This window comes from Rhinolophus sinicus, linkage group LG02, assembly GCF_036562045.2.
Source record: "Rhinolophus sinicus isolate RSC01 linkage group LG02, ASM3656204v1, whole genome shotgun sequence".
NCBI lineage: Eukaryota > Metazoa > Chordata > Mammalia > Chiroptera > Rhinolophidae > Rhinolophus > Rhinolophus sinicus.
The window spans coordinates 153,760,900-153,780,106 of record NC_133752.1 but is presented as its reverse complement, the minus strand read 5'-3'; the positions used below and the strand labels follow the sequence as shown (position 1 = coordinate 153,780,106).

At 35.6% G+C, this 19,207-nt stretch overlaps 1 protein-coding gene and 1 non-coding gene across 4 annotated transcripts in view; both read right to left on the bottom strand.

Annotated features, from left to right (window-relative positions):
• NELL2 (neural EGFL like 2) overlaps window positions 1-19,207 on the bottom strand; it is a 316,189-nt gene that overhangs the window by 88,121 nt on the left and 208,861 nt on the right. For all 3 annotated transcript variants that reach the window (XM_019748417.2, XM_074325809.1, XM_019748418.2), the window contains exons 15-16: window positions 2,984-3,106; window positions 85-180 (exon numbers count right to left, since the gene is read on the bottom strand). In XM_019748417.2, the coding sequence (XP_019603976.2) occupies window positions 85-180; window positions 2,984-3,106 (219 nt within the window). The remainder of the gene's footprint in view (window positions 1-84; window positions 181-2,983; window positions 3,107-19,207) is intronic.
• On the bottom strand, window positions 17,613-17,736 carry LOC141570302 (U6atac minor spliceosomal RNA). The gene has a single exon (XR_012494307.1). It is a non-coding gene; the product is annotated as a U6atac minor spliceosomal RNA (small nuclear RNA).

The following is a 19,207-nucleotide window of genomic DNA, read 5'->3' as shown; positions in this document are numbered from 1 at the left end:
GACCCGAAACATTATTTTACTCATGGATTACTTTATATATTGGCATACAAATTGATTTTCTAAAAGATGAAATTATATTCTTACCTGTTTCACAGCTGGGTCCAGTGAAGCCTTGTAGGCAGGCACACACGTTAGCGGCAATACAAGCTCCTCCATTCCTACAGCCATCTTTGCAAAATGCTAAAATAATTCAGACACACAATTTTAGCACTTTAGAAGTAACTAGTTCCAGATAGTCTAAACCCAGCTTCTCGTTGGTCCCTTGGAGATGTGGACATCAAATCACAAATGCTATTAGAGTTTCATATTCATACCCTATTTTCCATACAGGTAAGAAACCAACACAATTTGTAAAAATAGTGTTCTTTCCAGTGGTAAAGAAATATTTCACCTGTAAAATAAAATACTGAACTCTTTGTTACAAAAAAAGTTACCTTATACAACAGGAAGTGCATTAGAATTAGGATTATATTTCACTGTAACAATCTAGCTTGAAATTAAACCTAAAAAAAAATGGCATGTATCCTAGACAGTTTTCTTCGGGAGCAAACCACTATCTAGAGAATAAAATAAGGAAAGAGGAAATGACTGAATCCTATGAGAGGCTCTGATCATCCTACACACTGGCCAAAGTGCCAAAATATTAGAGAAATGCCCCATCTTTCAAAAAGTTCTAAATCAGTCGTGGTGATGAATTAGCCAATAGTAAGAAGAATCTGCCCCGTGGTGTTCAGGAATTAAAATTCCCCTGCTAAGGGTAGGTCAGGCTGTAGGTTCAAAGGCAAAGCAACTGCACAGTCTCTGGTCTTAGAGTGAGTGTGCATGTGAGTAGGAAAAGGAGTCCAGGTCTGAGCCATCGCAAGGGTGATCTTTTGAGATGCCTTCAAAGAAGGTGAGAGGAACAAGATAGGTAAGAATGAGCCCCCTTAGAAGCTTCTCATACCACTTCAGCTTGTTCTTTGGCTCTGTGGGGCTCAGCGGCTGGCAAGGTCTGTCATGAATAAACTGGACCAGCTTGTCACATCCATTGGGGCAAAAGCTTTTTCTCTACTTTTCTGGCATGTGTTTCCTCTAATTAGTTAGAATATACTTTCGCAGAGTGGTAAAATGTAGAAATCTGAGATTCAGCTGCTGAGTTCAAAAGGAATGGGGCCCAGAGAAGCCATTCAGTTTCTTTGGTTCTAAGTCCTAATCTGACTTCATCCTAGGCAAAAATAATATACAGTCATCAAAGATGTGCAAAGAGATTGAGAATGTAAACCTCATAAATAATAAAGGTACATCCATCAGACCATGCATATATCTTCCTTGGAGTAACCTGCAAGGATGCAGCCTGTTCTTGCAACATAGGACCCAATGATTCATATCCTACATCTAAACTACTTATCTCTCAGCTTTTGACACTCACAACAGAGATATACACAGGGATTGAAGAGTCTTTATTCAGGCAACCTATAGCCCAACTCCCAGAAAAAATTTATAGATCCTTGAACATTCTCCTTCTTTCAAAGATAATAATTATCCATCTATATCTTCTCATGACCTCAATAGTTCTTTATGCTATAAACTTTAGTCTTCACATTTAGTCAGAGTTAGAGTCACATAGGAATAAGAGAGAGAAGCTATTGGGCTCGCAGATGAAATCTTAAACCCCAAACACTCAGAACATCCATATGCTTTGGGGAAGTCCTAAGCCTTCAGTGGCACTGTACTATGCTATGGACTTTAAAAGTCTGGCTTTTCTCAGGATGTGTTTAATTTCTCCAAGGAAATCTTTGTGGGATTCAGACCCCAAAATTAGTAGGACTTCTTCACAGTGCTCTAAATTAAATATTTCCATAGACTTTTACAAACCAAAGTCACCCTCTGGGCCATCCATACCTGCACCCAACGTGTTATTACAGATCAGGTCCTAAGACCCTCACTCTGGGGCCACTGCATTAACAGCCATCCCTTGTCAATTCCTACCTCCCACACATATAGTGTTGTAGCCAATTGATTTTAGCAAACTCCAGGATGACAGATACAGTGTATTTGAGGAATGGCCATTTTTGAAGCTTAAAAAGCCTAAATTAGATAAATCACAAATAAACTGATATGATATAATAAGGAAGATGGATTTTATCCTACGGGAATTGGTGGAGTTTCCAAAACAGAACTCTTATTTCCCTTGTGAAGTGGGACGTAAGCTGGGCTGATGAAGAAAAAGAGGGCATTGGTGAAGACTGATTTAACAGATGACGGTGAACTACAGTTGGAATATTCACTGATGCAAATGAAAATCCGATCTCAACAGGACATTGAAAAGAATCACTGATTAGTATTGACAAACTAGCTAACATGGGAAACTACAACACATAGAGATCCAATATTCCCAATTAATTAGTACTCAAAGCTCAAGAGAGAGGACAGAGAAGAAAAAAAAACTGTCAGACTGACTCAAAATGGAGATATTTCACAGTGGATTATGGTAATAGAACACAAGGGCTGATAGTGCAGCCAAAAAAAAAAAGAAAAGAAAAAAGAAAAATGCTGTCATGTTTGTACTCAAAAAAAAAAAATCTAAACCTGGTAAATTGAACGAAAAGGAAGTCTCAGAGAAATTGAAGCTCAAGAGTTGTAGAAAGAACAGCAGAGGCAAACTGGAAGCAGAGGGACCTGGGGTTAGACAATAAAATGTTGAAGTTTACGATTTCAAAGATGGAGCAGTGCTGTATAAAAATGACCAGGATCTGATCTGCTAGAAAGGAACAGAGACGAAAACCATGGTGAATGAAGTCAAGAAACATTAAATCAAAATTATTGAGCAATTTATTCACTGAAACACTGATGGAATCAGGAGGAAGACTATGGACCACACTGTAAAGCTCGCAGTGACTGGAAAGTGCCCAGAAGTAGGTATCAGTGATGAGAAGGGGTGGAGGGAAGCACAGATGGATTATATTATCCCTAATGGAAGAGGTGCTGGCATTAAACCGCTTACCTTTGCACGTGGTTCCATTCCCTGTGTAGCCTGGTTTGCAAACACAGTTGTGTCCGCCAACAGTATTGAAGCATAAAGCATTTTCATCACAGTTGTGCTGATTTGTGCTGCACTCATCATGTTCTGAAATGAGGAATACAATTTTGTTACTCAGAGACAGATTTTCAAAGATGTTATATTTTAAACTGTACCTGCATCTTGTTACTGTACGGTATTTTTTTTAAATACAGACATATACAGATTATGTATTTAAGAAGAACTCATATTTTGAAGTGTTGTATACTCTTGTTGAAGTACATACATAATTTACACACCCATAGACCTTGAAAGCAAAAGGATTTGCACAAAAAGCCCACCAGTAGTAGGAAGGAAGAGAAGAGAAGAGGCAAGGATGGGAATTAATTCTCAGAAGCTGATCCCAGAGGCAGCTGTATATGGTCTCTGTGATTAATATTTGGGAGTTACACCCATGAAAGAAATCTGCCACCTAAGTCTTTCCTGTAGTGTGAGAAGGGTGATGGAAAAGGATGTAAAATTGTATTGCTCTGTGAATCCTGACCTACAGGATAATGGAGCTGAAGCTTTGGGAGGCAGGTGCCATTCACAGCCACATCCACACTTGCGGGATAAAGATACATATGCACACTGCTAGGGGAATATTTGACCTCCTTAGTAAGTTCCCTCCTTCTACAAAGAAAGTATCATCGTTCTGTTAAACAAGACAAACTTATCCTTATAAGAGATGCAAATATAAATTTCAAAATACACAATCAACATGATACCCCCTTTAACTGTGTGTAACTTGACACTTGTGTAAACACTGAATCATTTGATCCTCTGAGGACCCCTGTAAGGGAGGTACAACTCATATCATTATCACCATTCTAAAGATGAGTCAATGATGGTTCAGTGCTTAAGTAGCCTGCCCAAGTTCACAGGAATATTAAAACCTCAGAATTCTAGCTCAGTGTTCAGCAAACTGTAATGTATAAGTATAGTGAATATGAGAAAGAAATCAGATCTAACATCAAAATCAAGATGAGTAGAAATGAAATATAAGTGAAGAAATGCATACAAATTAGTTCAGTCATCCCAAATCCCTACACAAATATTATTTTAAAACAATATTTTATAATTAAATATAATTTCAATATACTTACATTGATCAAGCTATTAATTCACTATTATGTAAATCATCAAAGGGTAAGTAAATATTTACCTTTCATTTTAGAACTCTTTGTATTCCAGGCAATATTTAATATATATTATTCCAGACACTATATTGTAATAGTAATACACCTGTAACGTTGAAAGATGTTTCCTTTGGCATATATAGTTGAGAATAGACTAAAATCACTAATTTCAAGTAATAAAAAGAAATGCTCTGTACTTTATTTTTAAAAATAAAGACTAAAATTTCACAATTATATGTCTGTCCTGTGTTATATAAGCACAAAGTTATGGTAATTTTAACTATACCCCTGTAATCATCTTATAGATTATTCCCAATAATTTTTCAGAGGAAAGAGAGAGTTCAATCACTAAGGTTTTAGAATTGCATGAACAGATATCTTATTCTCCAAATTCCTGGCTGAATTTTCCCAAATTGTACAAAATTCCACCTTTATTACCTAGTATCAGAACATTTCGTAGTTTTTATAAATTTATATATATTGATGATAGTTTAGAAAACAGCTGGACTACACATGGGTCTTCTAATTGGGGCTACCCTTGGACCACCATAAAATTTCAGAGGGTCCAGAATGGGCAGCCCACCTACCTTTGGTTCAGCTGCCCAAAGCAAAATAAATCCTCACTCAAGTTTGCATCTCCTGCCAGTTCTGTTCCCAGTGCACTTCAAAGCACTGTTGTTCATCTATAAATCTCTGTATGGACAGTCATAGGCCCCTTAAAGACAGCTGCTGATTGATTTGATGTTGTTTTTATCCCTGCCTTGGTTGTCTTCTTAATTAGACTGTATACTCACTGGGTAGAGAGGTAGGGCCTAACAAGATTCAGTTTAGCACCGAGTATGATAATGTTCAATAAACATTAATTACACACCCTGGTATCTGGTTTCCACTGTTGCCATTTACTCTCGTGCTCACTAAAATGAGTAAGTGTGTTCCTAAGCAAGTCAAAGGTAAAGACAGCTTTCAAGTTTTTAAATATGTCCGCGTCTTTATATGTATTGTTCCCTTCGGCTGAAGAGCCTACCCCCATGGATTCTCCTGGAAAACTCTTACCAGTTTGAAGGATTACACTAAAATGTCACGTCTTATGTGAAAATACCTTACTCTATCTCTCCTGCAAAGTTAGGGGTTGCTGTCTGTTATTGTATTTTATCATAACTGTCTACTTCTTGTTGGTCTTCCATCCTCAAACCTCACCTGGGATTGTGAGTTTTTGAATAAGAATTTTGCCATTTTTTCATTATGCTAATTCAGCATTCAAAGGATGTTTCTTGAATAAGTGATTGAAAGAATGAATGGCCAAATAAAGAAAGCTAGGACCTACTTCCTCTGTCATTATTCAAATCAATCCCAATTTGTTCAATTGTAAACTGGATGCCCATTGGGGAAGCTATTGAAAACCTACACTGTTTTTACTGATTTCATTATGCCCTACCCTGCCTAATTTGAGATATTTCAAATATTGATTAAGGTAGCAGGACATATTTTCAAAACAGAAAATATCAATGCCTTTAAACTATCACTTTAAATTTTTTACACTATTTATAATAAAGTTGGTTGTACTTAAAATTATCAACTAAAGTAAACTAAAATATAATTATCAACTAAAGCAAACTTTAAAAATGCTATAATCTCATGGAAGAATTAACTTTAATTTCATAGCCCTTCAAAAAACAGAAACTGAAAGAAGCAAGGAACAAATATTTTGTAAGGTCATCTCAACTAATAGTTAACTATTGCTGCCCCATATCCAATTTGGTCATATGTCAACTTCTTACCATTTTCTTGATTCACATAACCGTAAAGACTCCACCACCAACCCATCCATCAGCCTCTGTATTTTTAATACTTCCTCCAATATTTCCAACATATAATAAGTAAAATAAAATAAAATGAGGGAAATACGAAGACAAAATTTAAATCAATACTATGTTCCAGTGTTTGAAAAGAGCATGTAAGAATTCATAGCGAATGAATTCCAAGTTTTATTTCACATGTACTGAAACGCAGACATTTGAGATCTGATGTTCAGAATATCTATTCCATAAGATTCAATGCTATTTTCACATCCTCAGTAAAATTTCATTGTTCATGTGATATGACAGTCCAAGGAACAGCTGGGATTGAAACCAAATGTACCTCTTTCTGACTCTTCTTTATGAAAAATATTAGAAGTGTACCTTTGAAACTTACATAATTTTACTAACCAATATCACACTAGCACATGATTATTTTAATCATTTTTGTATCTATATTAAATTTAAATAAAATGAAAAAAATGAGTAAGAATATAGAACGAAATATCATCAGTCAACAGTGTTAAACAAAAGTAATATGAGCGCCAATCATGACAGTACATTATATACACAATCAATAATTTCATAGGGATAGCTGGCAAAGATTTGTCATGTGTGCCATAATTTGTTTGCTCTGAATTTTGCATACTATTGAGACTGATTTCATACCAGTGACAAGAGTCAATATAGTAAAATTCATCTACAGAAAGAAAAGTAATAATATACACACCTGGATTCATCGAAATGCAGATGTTATATATAACAACGATATTTTAGTTTCACTGATTAATGTGCCTAACCTAGGTAGGTTAATATATCTAAAACCATTTTAAGACTCCACATCCAACAGTTCATCAGTTATAATAACATATAGTTGGACTTAAATTGAGCTTTAAATTTGGTTTTCATATTGAACTGTTTCCAGAATGAATGACCATCTGGAGACAAAACAGCCACTCTAAATTTCACATAGCTTTTCCCACTATGATTTCAATGCAGACATACAATACACATAGCATATGTTTTAGTCAAAAATTTCACTATGATACAAAATGCAAATATTATAGGAATTAGGAGTAAAAAGTAATCTTTTAAATATATCTACATTTAACTGTAATTGAATACAATCTTCTTCAATGTCTATTATATATTAGAATCTGCTTGGGATAAAAAGATGATTATGAACAGTACCTGCTTTCAAAGAGCTTATAGTTTAGTTGAGAAGATAGGACAAAAACACAAATGCCTTTAGTGCCTTCCTTATGAGAAACACTGAAGTAAAGAAGCCTCTGTTTACGGAGGGGTGCAGAGATCAAAGGAAGAAGCAGTCATTTCTGGTTGGGTCAGGTGAGAATTCAAAAATGATTTCATGGAGAACAGAGCATTTAACATGGATATTTTTTATGTGTTTGGGGGGTCAGTGCAGATTCTAAATTGAAATAGCATCCATATACTTTGCCTCTTTTGTTTTGGGAATCTTGAGACTCTTACAAATTTAAATGAACCTGAATGACTTGTAATAATCGTAACTACTACATTCAGCTTACTACATACCACACACTTTATAATGTGCACTATCTCATTTAAACCTCAACTGATTAGAAAACATTATCATTATTTTCCAGAAAATTGAACTTGTAGTGGAGAAGTTAAGTAGCTTGCCAGAGAACACACAGCCAGTAAGAGGTAGAGCTATGAATCACGTCTGATTCCAAACCTAGGTTATAGATGGCTATGCAATAGGATCGCCTGACACAGTTTATACCTGTGTTTACCCCAATCTGGTTTTTTGCTTGTGAATCCTAATGTTCTTTGTAATTGACCAGAGGTATTAACTGTTCATACAGTTTAATGTCTTTTTGTTGTATGTGGAGTCTTCTATTGCTTCACAATTAGGAAGTTATCCTCTCTTTATTGTATTTTATAGTATTTTTTAAACCTATAGGAGCCTTATTAAGTTTATACAACTCCTTAGGGCAAAAGACTGAGGTACTTCTGTTCATACTAAAATCCACACTCTCACAAGATTGAGAGAAGTTTTTAAAAGTCAAAGAAGGTGGCAATATGATCAAGTTCAAATCTCCGCAAAACAAAGGAACCAGCTCACAGAATTTAGATTCCAGCACTAATACTTCCAACTCAAAAATCTCTGAAAGCTGAACATTAATGAATTTGGCAAACAGATACCTCTAATGTCTGAGAGTCCTCTCTTCCTCCAATAGCAGTGATCTGGCCCTTGGTAACAGCATCCAATGCTTCTGGATAATTCTGCTTTACATCCCCAGCAATACCCTAGATCCTCCAGCTGACACTTTTATACAGTAGATTCTACTCTTGGTAACAGAATATAATGTACCTGCATAGCTAGCCCACCACCCTACAAGAATCTTTCTTTTCCTCTGATGGATTTCTTCATCCACAAGAGTTAATATTATCCATGTAGCATCTTCTATTCTCATGCCCAAATCTAGAAATGCTGGGAAAACAGCAGCTATTATAACATATAGGTGTAAGTTCCACAAAGAAAGCTGCTTCACCAAAGAGGTTCCTGGAATATAAACTTACAGTGGGTAAATCCTCTCTTCATGCAGGATCTGGCTCTAAACACACCAATAGCCTACCTCTGGTCTTAACGATTATCTGATTATCAGAAACCTGAGAACAAGCTCCCTTAGGCTTGTTCTTAAGACTGAATAAGTCTTGGTGCAAGGAAGCTCATAAAAGTGTCAATTACACTTGAGGAGCTTATAATAACACCATCAAACTATATGTTTCGAATGGTGGTTTGTCTCAAAATTGTAAAGCTGCTTGGTCATTTTCCTCTTATATTTCTGTACACCAGAAATGTTGCCTTAAGATGTCCACAAGTTTTGTAGAAGCTCATCCATGAGTTTCACTCACATACGTCCCCACCAGAGTAAATATGTAGTTATCGGCACTGGCCTATGAAGAGAATCAGAACAAGATAGCCCGTGGGTCTGCTATACTGAGCCCTCTGGTGCTACTCTAAAAAGAACGGCGGCAACTGTGAGGCCTCAGATAAAAGATGCCATCTCTATTCTAGCAAATGAAACAACTCTTTGGACTTCTCCACAGCTCCTTAGTACATCCTCAAGATAGTTATTCTACAAGATAATTATTGAAAATGAGTATGAACTGAGTGTAAACAATGTTCTGTATTAGACCTCAACAATTCCTACATGGTTTGGGGGTCTGTAAGAAAGAACTTAAATTTCTTCCTTCCTTCTTCTCCCTCCTTCTTTCCCTTCTCTCCTCAGAAACTTAGTGGTCTGGTGTTTGAAGATGTTGTGCTTGCTGCCATCAGCAGCACCAACTCCTCACAATCAAAACATTTATGTCCTGATTACTGATTTTTAGGGAATACTGTTACAATTCATTAAATGGTTTAAAACACCCTCCATCTGCCATTCTGCACTGGCACCATAAGAAAATATGAAGGATAAAGTAGAAAAAAACTGAGAAAATGATACAATATTTTAATTAACATTAGCAGGAAGGCAAAGTGACAAGGTATATTTGATTTCCAGACAGGCTTGATGTTAGATATCATTTTATCCTAGCTCTGCGGCCCTGAAAAAGTTAGCCAATTTTTCCAAGTTTAAAATGAGGAAATGAAGACCTATATGAGAGAGCTACTGTGAAGAATAAACTTCAATGATGAATGCAAAGGCCCTGGCAAATAACAGATACTCGATAAATACTAGTTACCTTCTCATCTTATCATCTACTTCAGTGGGAAATTTTCTTTTGCCTTTATTGGCTAGATAATGTCCTCTCTTTTCTATGTCAGTTCTGTGAAGAAAACCTAAATGTCTCATGGAGTTTGCTCTCTTCCTAATCTTTTCTGAAATCAAATACATTTTGAACATTTTTCTGGTTTCCAAAATGCCATTACTTTCAATGGTTACATCAAGGGAAAAAAATGCCTGGTATCATACTTACGCAAATCTATTCAGTTTATTTCTTATGATTAGCTTATTTACTCAGTTCATATTACAGAGAAAAATCTATTTACTGCAATGCCGTCTTAACAGAAATCTACTTTTAACACTATTAAAGTAACTACAAGAAATTATACTTGAAACCTGCTCAATGCCCACATTAGCAGTAAACCCACTACAACTCGTTTTTAACAAGGAAGCATTTTTTGTTCACTAGTTCTCAGGTTTCCTGTTCGCTGACCACACCAATTCAATTCTGACTTCTTGTTCTTCTTCAGTTTGTTTGGCAGCTAGAAATTTGTTCAGAGTTCTTGTCTCTGACATGCTTGGTTTATTTTCTTCTAGTCTTTTCTCTGATATGCTCAGCCTCCTTTCCTAATCCTTACTTGATCAGTAATTTTAACAACCAAAGCACATTCAAATTTCCTCTGTCCTTTTGCAGTACTTTCTCAGAGTAATCTAAATTCTGATTTTATGGCCAAATTTTTTTTTCTTATTTTGTGTTTCATGAAATAAGTATTGTCAGAACACATTGTAGGGCAAAAACAGGATTGTAACTATCAGCCAGATGACTTACATTTATTCTTTCAAAACACGTTTAGAAAGCTTCTGCGATGTGTTTCTAGTGCCATGGAGGACACAAAGTATGCATGAACTTGGACTTGTGACCTCAAGGAACTTTTGAACTATTATAGGGCTGGTGATATGAATAGATAACTCTGATATATTGTAGAAGTGTTTTAGTGCTACAAAAGAGAAAATAATAATAATAATAATAATGACAATAGCTAATCCTGAAGTGCTTACTATATTCATAAAGCACTGCACTAAGTGTTTTATACACATTATGCATTTCCATATTCTCAAAAATCTTTTCAGGTAGGTACTATTATTATTCCTATATTCCAAATGGGAACACAGTGTTTTCTTAGAGCAACTATATCTCTTGCCCAACAACATATAGCCAGAATTTGCCTTCAGCATTTAAAAAAACTGCAACCTATAAAGAGGAAAAGATGAGGGTTGACAAGAGTCCGGGAAAATATATAGCAAATAGGCCAAGCAAGTAGGTCTTGCAAGATAGAAGGGTTTTAACAGGAAAGGAACAAGATGGGAAAGAGGATTCCACACGGAGAGAACACAGGTGCAAAGAGAAAAGAATAGGGGATGGTAGGGCCATGAAGTACTTGTGCTTAAGCTGGCAAATGTTATGATTAAACGGGAATAGTAAGAAAAAAGTGTGGGTAGGGTCAGGAACACAACATGCTTTTATCTGGTGGGCAATAAAGAGCCACTTCTAGATGTACAATAAAAGGCAGCATGATGAAATTAGAGTTGACACTTAGGGAAATTAACAGCAGTGTGAAGAAGAGGTGAGACTAACTTTTCTCAGCAAAGTGGGTGTCCCATGTTAGCAAGGTAGCAATCCTCTTTCTCTACTTAATCTGTATTTCTTTCTTTTGTTCTTTACTTTTAGAGTCAGAGTTAGATTATTATTGAGAATTGAGATCTGTGCAAAACTGAGAGGTGAAGCAAAAGGAGGAAGAGGAGGGTAGGGTGAAGAAAGCAAACAGAACTAAATGTTTATTCCCTGCAAATGCTGTGCTGAGTAATGTATATGTGCAACATAAGAAAGTACTTCAGGTGGTGACCAGATGGCTCAGTTAGTTAGAGCACAAGCTCTCAACAACAGGGTTGCCGGTTCGATTCCCACATGGGCCAGTGAGCTACGCCCTACACAACTAGATTGAAGACTACAAGCTGTCGCTGAGCTTCTGGAGGGGCGGCCAGAGGCTCACTTGGTTGGAGTGTGGGCTGTCAACAACAAGGTTGCCGGTTCAAACGGTGACTGAATGTGGACCTGAGCTGTGCCCTCCACAACTAGATTGAGGAACAGCGACTTGGAGCTGACGGGCCCTGGAGAAACACACTGTTCCCCAATAAATAAATAAAAAATTAAAACAAACAAAAAAGAAAGTACTTCAGGACACAGTAAGAATAGTTGGGAAGCTAGCACCAAAATCATAAGATTCAAATCCCTTTCAGGCAGGAATCACGTCTTATTCATTTCATACATCCCAGTCCCTATGCTTTTGTGGAATTAAACACAGGGCCTGAAGTGAAAGAACAAGTGATGGGGAAAGGGGCAGATTTAGACATAGAACTGATGGTCCCACCGTGTGTCAATATTTGAGGCAAGTGGAAGAATGCATTTAAAATAACAGGTTTCAAGGATAGAGGGTGATGGAGAGATGAATAGAAGTTAGAGGGCTTCTTACTTTCAGGAATTTTGTTATTCTTGGTTTTGGTTGGCTTGGTTTGGTTATGGCAGAAAAAGACAATAGAATCAAGAGTTCAAAATATAAAAATAAAGATCATATTAGGAATATGAGTTAACTCTGTTAATGGTGTAACAAGCTGAGTAAAAACTCTCCACTCAAAATCTGTCTATTAGATAAACCATTTAGATAGTAAACCCTTGGGCCAAATTCATCAATTGCCCCCAACATCCAACACAATGATTGGCATGAAGTTGGTCTCCAATGAATATTAGTTAAAAAATGAATCAATCACTATAAAGTATGTATCAATCTAACATGTAAAACATTCAGAGAGACCTGCTAATGCAAAATATTCAACTTATTCTATACTGACAATCCTGCACATCTGTTTTCTTTTCCATTCCCCCCACCAGTTATGCTGCTCTCTCTTCAAATGCCGGCCCCATCCTCATCCCCTCACTCTAGGCACACAAACCTAGGAACAACTACCCAGAAAACCATCCAGGTCATCAGGAAATAACATCCTCAGGTTTTACAACCACAGATGAATCTGCAACTAAATCTATCTTTGTGCCCTTATTTCTCCAAAACCAGGAATTTGGGAGTCACCAAAGACTTCTTTTCCCTTCTTCCCATCTGCCAAATTCAGGGACCAGTTTATTTAAATTCTTCTTTGGCAGTTCTCATTTCCACCCCCCATACCTCCCTCTCCACTGCTCTGCTGCTGCCCAATTTTGGGTACTAAATATTTCTTTTGGATTACTGCGATAGCCTCATGATGACAATACTGGCCCAGTTTTGTCCATCTCCAGAACATTATCAGAATGGCTTTTCAAATAAAATCTGATCCCCTCAATCTCTCTCACTCCTCCATTCTCTCTTATTTTTTTAGTGACACACCCTTGTTTTTGCAAGCCATCAAATCACCTCTTACTGATCAAGACTTTCATTATGACCCTTTGCTCCTATCAAACTGCACCATTCACAACTCCCCCATTACTTTATCAATAATATCATTCATTGAGACTCTACAAAGCCCAAAGATCATACCAGCCAATACCTGTATCTTTCACACGTGTGCCTGCTTTTTGCCCAGAAATCTCTTCCCCACTTTCTTTGCTTAACTCTCCTACTTATGTCTCACTCAGATCAAATAAGCCTCCTTCTTCAGAAAAACTCTCTTAAAACTCTCACTCTAGAAGTGACAACTGACACCACAGAAATACAAAGGATTATAAGAAAATACTATAAACAAGTATATGCCAAAAAATTAGAAAATCTGGAATATATGGATAAATTCCTAGAAACACAATTTTCCAAAACTGATTTAAGAAGAAACAGAAAATCTGAACAGACCAAAAACTATTAACAAAATTGAACCAGTAATCAAAACACTCCCAACCAATAAAAGTCCTCGACTGGATGGTTTCACAGGTAAATTTTACCAAACATTCAAAAAAGAATTAACACCTATTCTTTTCAAATTATTCCAAAAAATTTAAGAGGAGGATAGTTTCCCAAGCTCATTCTATGAGGCCAACATTATCCTGATTCCAAAACTAGGGAAAAAAAAAAAAAAAAACACTACAAAAAAGGAAGATTATAGAGCAATGTCCCTGATGAACACAGATGCAAAAATCCTGAACAAAATATTAGCAAACCAAATTCAACAATACATTAAAAAGATCATACACCATGATTATATGGGATTTATTCCTGGGATGCAAGACTGGTTCAATATCCTCTAATCAATTAACGTGATATATCTCATAAACAAAATGAAGGATAAAAATCACATGATTATATCACTAGATGCGGAAAACACATTTTACAAAATCCAGCATCCAGTTATGATTAAAAAGTGTCAGTAAAGTGGGGATAAGGGGAACACATTTCAACATAATAAAATCCATATGTGATCAACCCACAGTTAACATCATACTCAATGGTGAAAACCTAAAAGCATTTTCCTTAAAATCAGGGACAAAACAAAGATGTCCACTTTCACCACTTGTATTCAACATAGTATTGGAACTCCTAGACACAGCAATCAGAAAAGAAAAAATAAAATAAATAAAATAAAAGGTATCCAAATTGGAAAGGAATGAGTGATTATTTGTAGATGGCATGATATTATATATAGAGAACCCTAAAGATTCCACACAGAAATCTATTAGAACTGATAAATGAATTCAGTAAAGTAGCAGGATACAAAATTAATATACAGAAATCGGCTGCAGTTTTTACACCAATAATGAACTATCTAAAAGAGAAATTAAGAAAATAATCCCATTTACAATTGAATAAAAAAAAATACCCAGGAATAAATTTAACCAAGGAGATAAAAAACCTGGACTTGGAAAATTATAAGACGTTGAAAAAAATAAATTGAAGAAGATACAAATAAATGGAAGCATATACCGAGCTCATGAACAGGAAGAATTAACATCATTTTGTTAATAAAATGTCTGGACATTTTATTAACAAAATGATGTTAATTCTTCCTACCCATGAGCACGGTATATGCTTCCATTTACTTGTGTCTTCTAGAAGAGGGAAAACAGGGGTCAAATATATAGTAAGGGAAGAAGAACTGACTCTGGGTGGTGATCACACACTGTAATATATAGGTGACATATTATAGAAATGTACACTTGAAACCTATATAATTTTACCAAGCAATGTCATAATAATTTTAATAAATAAAAAAATGTCCATACTACCCAAATCAATCTATAGATTCAAATCAATCCTTAGCAAAATATCAAGGGCATTTTTTTCGTAGAATTAGAACAAATAATCCTAAAATTTATATGGAACCACAAAAGACCCAAAATAGCCAAAGCAATCTTGAGAAAGAAGAACAAAGTTGAAGGTATCATGCTACCTGATATCAAACTATAATATAAAGCCATAGTAATCAAAATGGCATAGTACTGGCATAAAAAAACAGACACATAGATCAATGGAACGGAATAGAGAGTCCAGAAATAAATGCACCTCTATATGGTCAATTAATCTATGACAAAGAAGGAAAGAATTACAATGAGGTAAAAACAGTCTGTTTAGTAAATGGTGCTGGGAAAACTAGACAGATACATGCAAAAAAATGACACTGGACCACCTTCTTACACTATATACAAGAATAAAGTAAAAATGGATTAAAGGCTTAAATGTAAGAACCCAAAACATAAAACTCCTAAAAGAAAACATGGGCAGTAAACTCTCTGACATTACCCTCAGTAATATTTTTGTTGATATATCTCCTCAGGCAAGGCAAACAAAAGAAAAAAAAATAAATAAACAAATGGGACTACATCAAACTAAAAAGTTTTTGCACACCAAAGGAAACCATCAACAAAATGAAAAACAACCTACCGATTGGGAGAAGATATTCACCAATGATACATCTGATAAGGGGTTAATATCTAAAATTTATAAAGAACTCATACAATTTAACACGAAAAAAACTAATAATCTGTTGAAAAAAGGGTAGAGAACCTGAACAGACATTTCTCCAAAGAGGACATACAGATGGTCAATAGACATATGAAAATATACGCAATGTCACTAATCATCAGAGAAATGCAAATAAAAACCACAATGAGATACCATCTCACATCTATGAGACGTGAGATAAATAAATCAACAAATAAGTGTTGCCGAGGATGTGGAGAAAAGGGAAAACTTGTGCACTGTTGGTGGGATTGCAAATTGGTGCAGTCATTATGGAAAACAGTATGGAGGTTACTCAAAAAATTAAAAATAGAACTACCTTATGATCTAGCAATTCCACTTCTGGGTATTTATCTGAAGAAAACCAAAACATTAATTCTAAAAGACACATGCACCCCTATGTTCATTGTAGCCTTATTTACAATAGTGGAGACTTGGAAGCAACCTAAGTGTCCTTCAACAAATGATTGGATAAATATGTGGTATATTTATACAATGGAATATTACTCAGGCATAAAAAGACTGAAATCTTACCTTTTGTGACAACATGGATGGGCGTTATGGTAAATGAAGTAAGTCAGACAAAGAGAAACAAATACCATATAATTTCACTTAATATGTGGAATCTAAATAACAATATAAATGATGACAAAACAGAAACAGATTCATAGGTACAGAGAACAAACTGATGGCAGGGGGGTGGGGGGTTAAAAAAAGGTGAAGGGATTAAGAAGTACAAATTGGTAATTACAAAATAGTCACAGGGATGTAAAGTACAGCTAGGGAATATAGTCAATAATATTGTAACAACTATGTATAGTGCCAGGTGGGTACTAGACTAATTGGGGGATCACTTTGTAAATCATATAAATGTTTAACCATTATGGTGTATACCTGAACTAATGTAAAACAATAATTAATGTCAACTATAATTAAAAAAATAAAAATAAGGTAAAAAACAAAACAAAACAAAAATACCAAACTCTAGATAAGCCCCAGAGAACGCACAGAGCTTTGCGCTTAATTGTATTGTAACACTTGAAAGCCAGAATGTATAGTAAAGAATAAGGACTTGGAGCCAGGGTGCCTCAGTTTAAATCCTGACCTTGCCTTTCGAGCTATCAGATCTTGAACAAAATAATTTAATTTCTCTAAATCATAGGTTCCTCCTCTGTTAAATGTATCTAATAATAGTACAGGAATAAACTCTCCAGCAAGATCTGGGGCAGTACTCAGTAATCAAATAAATATTTCTGTAGTGAAAGTATGACTATACATACCAAATTAGATAAATAAAGATGAGAAATAGCATCATATCAGGTCAAATTTTACTGTCAAATAAATTTAAAAAATAAACATTCAATTTCCACAGCTGTCCGGACATTTCCGAGTTCAGAACTGTAGATCAGGGATTGTGTGTCTGTATGTTCTTCGTAGAGTTGAAAGGATTAGATGAGGAAATGTCTGGAAAGCACTGAGAATAATCCTGGTGCAGGTGAATGCTTCATAAATTAGCATTAGATTATCGTCAATTCGCTTATTCATCCCTCATTAATCAGTACACTCCTTGAGGCAGGAAACTTTTATTACAGATCTTTGTTTTTTGTGTGCGTGTTTGTTTGTTTGTTTTTTCAGTTACAGCTGACAGTCAATATTATTTTATATTAGTTGCAAGTGTACAACATAGTGGTTCGACATTTATATCATTTATGCAGTGATCCCCCCAATTAGTTGTTGCAATATATACTGACTATATACTCGATGCTGTACTTTACATCCCAGTGACTATTTCGCTACTACCAATTTGTACTTCCTAATCCCTACCCCCTTTTCACCCAGCCCTCCAACTCCCTTCCCTTCTGGCAACCATCAGTTTGTTCTTTGCACCTATGAGTCTGTTTCTGTTTTGTTTGCTTGTTTGCTTGCTTTGTTCTTATTAATAAAAGCAACGGTTAGATGCCACAAAATAGGTGACAATGCCTTTACCATGTGCTGTCGTCAGGCCTGAGGCCTCTTCCATCCTGGTCAAGGGGCGTGCTAACCTTCTCTCCTTTCATAGGACACTATTACTAATCTTGGAATCCTCAGTTCTTGCCATAACACCTGACACATTTTAGGTACTTGGTAAATGTGGACAAATGAATAATGGTCAGGCTTCCATCTATACAAAATCAACACTTTCAACTTCTCACAGTATTTCACATCTGGAATTCCCTGTACTGATCCAAACTCCATGCAACAACCCAAGATTTAAAATTTAGAGCAGTACCTATGCACAGCTTAAGAGATCATGATGCTTAACTTCACTAAGGCAAAAGGTCAAGGTTGCTGCTCCTATGTTTTCATGTTAGTGTTGCCCCTAACTTTGGGAAGAGGAATCTTTTTCCATTTATTGACATTTATTTGAAAGAAAGGAAAGGCTTTCATGAAGCGAGGGAAAACCTCTACGGGTGAAATAAATCATCCCTGCCAAACCCCACGTGATCTACTTGTTCATTGACAGCCCTAAGGCCGGCCTGCTTTAATACCTACACAAAAATAAGATGGGAGAGAATATTCAACAAACTACACCATTAACTAGTACCTCAAGACAAAACGCAACATCAAAGGGGACTTCTGAAATTTACAGTTATCTATGAAAACAACCACAGTATTCCAACCTAGCCAGTCTTTTGAACACACTTGGAACAGACACTGTATTCTAATCTTTCACCTTCCAATTTGCAGAAAGTAGGATGAGTCCTCAGATTTTAAAGGGTTGTAACTATGGGGGCAAAGGACATCCATCAACCTTTTCACTTGGGGAGTTAATTTTAAAAATGAGTTTCAGTATAAAATTCCTCTCTTAGAGCATGTTATTTGCGTTTCTATCACAGCAAAATATAAGATAGAAGATGATTTTCTATTCCAGATTATTATATATATTGTTCCTCAGTGTGCATGGTAAAACATAAACTGTTTTATTTCATGCTTCTGTGTGTACTGTGTGCTTCAGAGCATTCAATTATCTCTGACATTTTAGAGCTAATATCTTTTAATGTCTACTGGCAATAATATGCTTATTGGTGCTACATTTATGTGTTAAATTCTACTATGCATATGTATGAGTTGTGATTATTATAAGATGAATAAGTCAGAATCCCTGTGAAGATATTTATAGATGTTGTTTCCTCATAAAATGCATTTCTTTATAAAATGTATTTATGTGTGTGCATATATGTGCATGTATGTGCATGAATGTTTTTATATATATGAATGAATTTATATATATGAATGTTTTATATATATATATATATATGATTGATGTTCACTAGATATATAGAGATATTAGGTAGCTAGTTGGTGAGTAACTTACCCCTTTGTTTTGTTTCATTCTTGAGTGGCAGGAATCAATGTAAGAGTATAGTGAAAGCTTGTTGTTGTTGTTTTTTGTTTTTTTTTGTTTTTTTCATTTAACAGTCATCTTTTTCAAATTCCAAAAAGAATTCTCTCTTCTGATACTATGGTTAGAGTGCCTCTTCTTTTAATATTATAT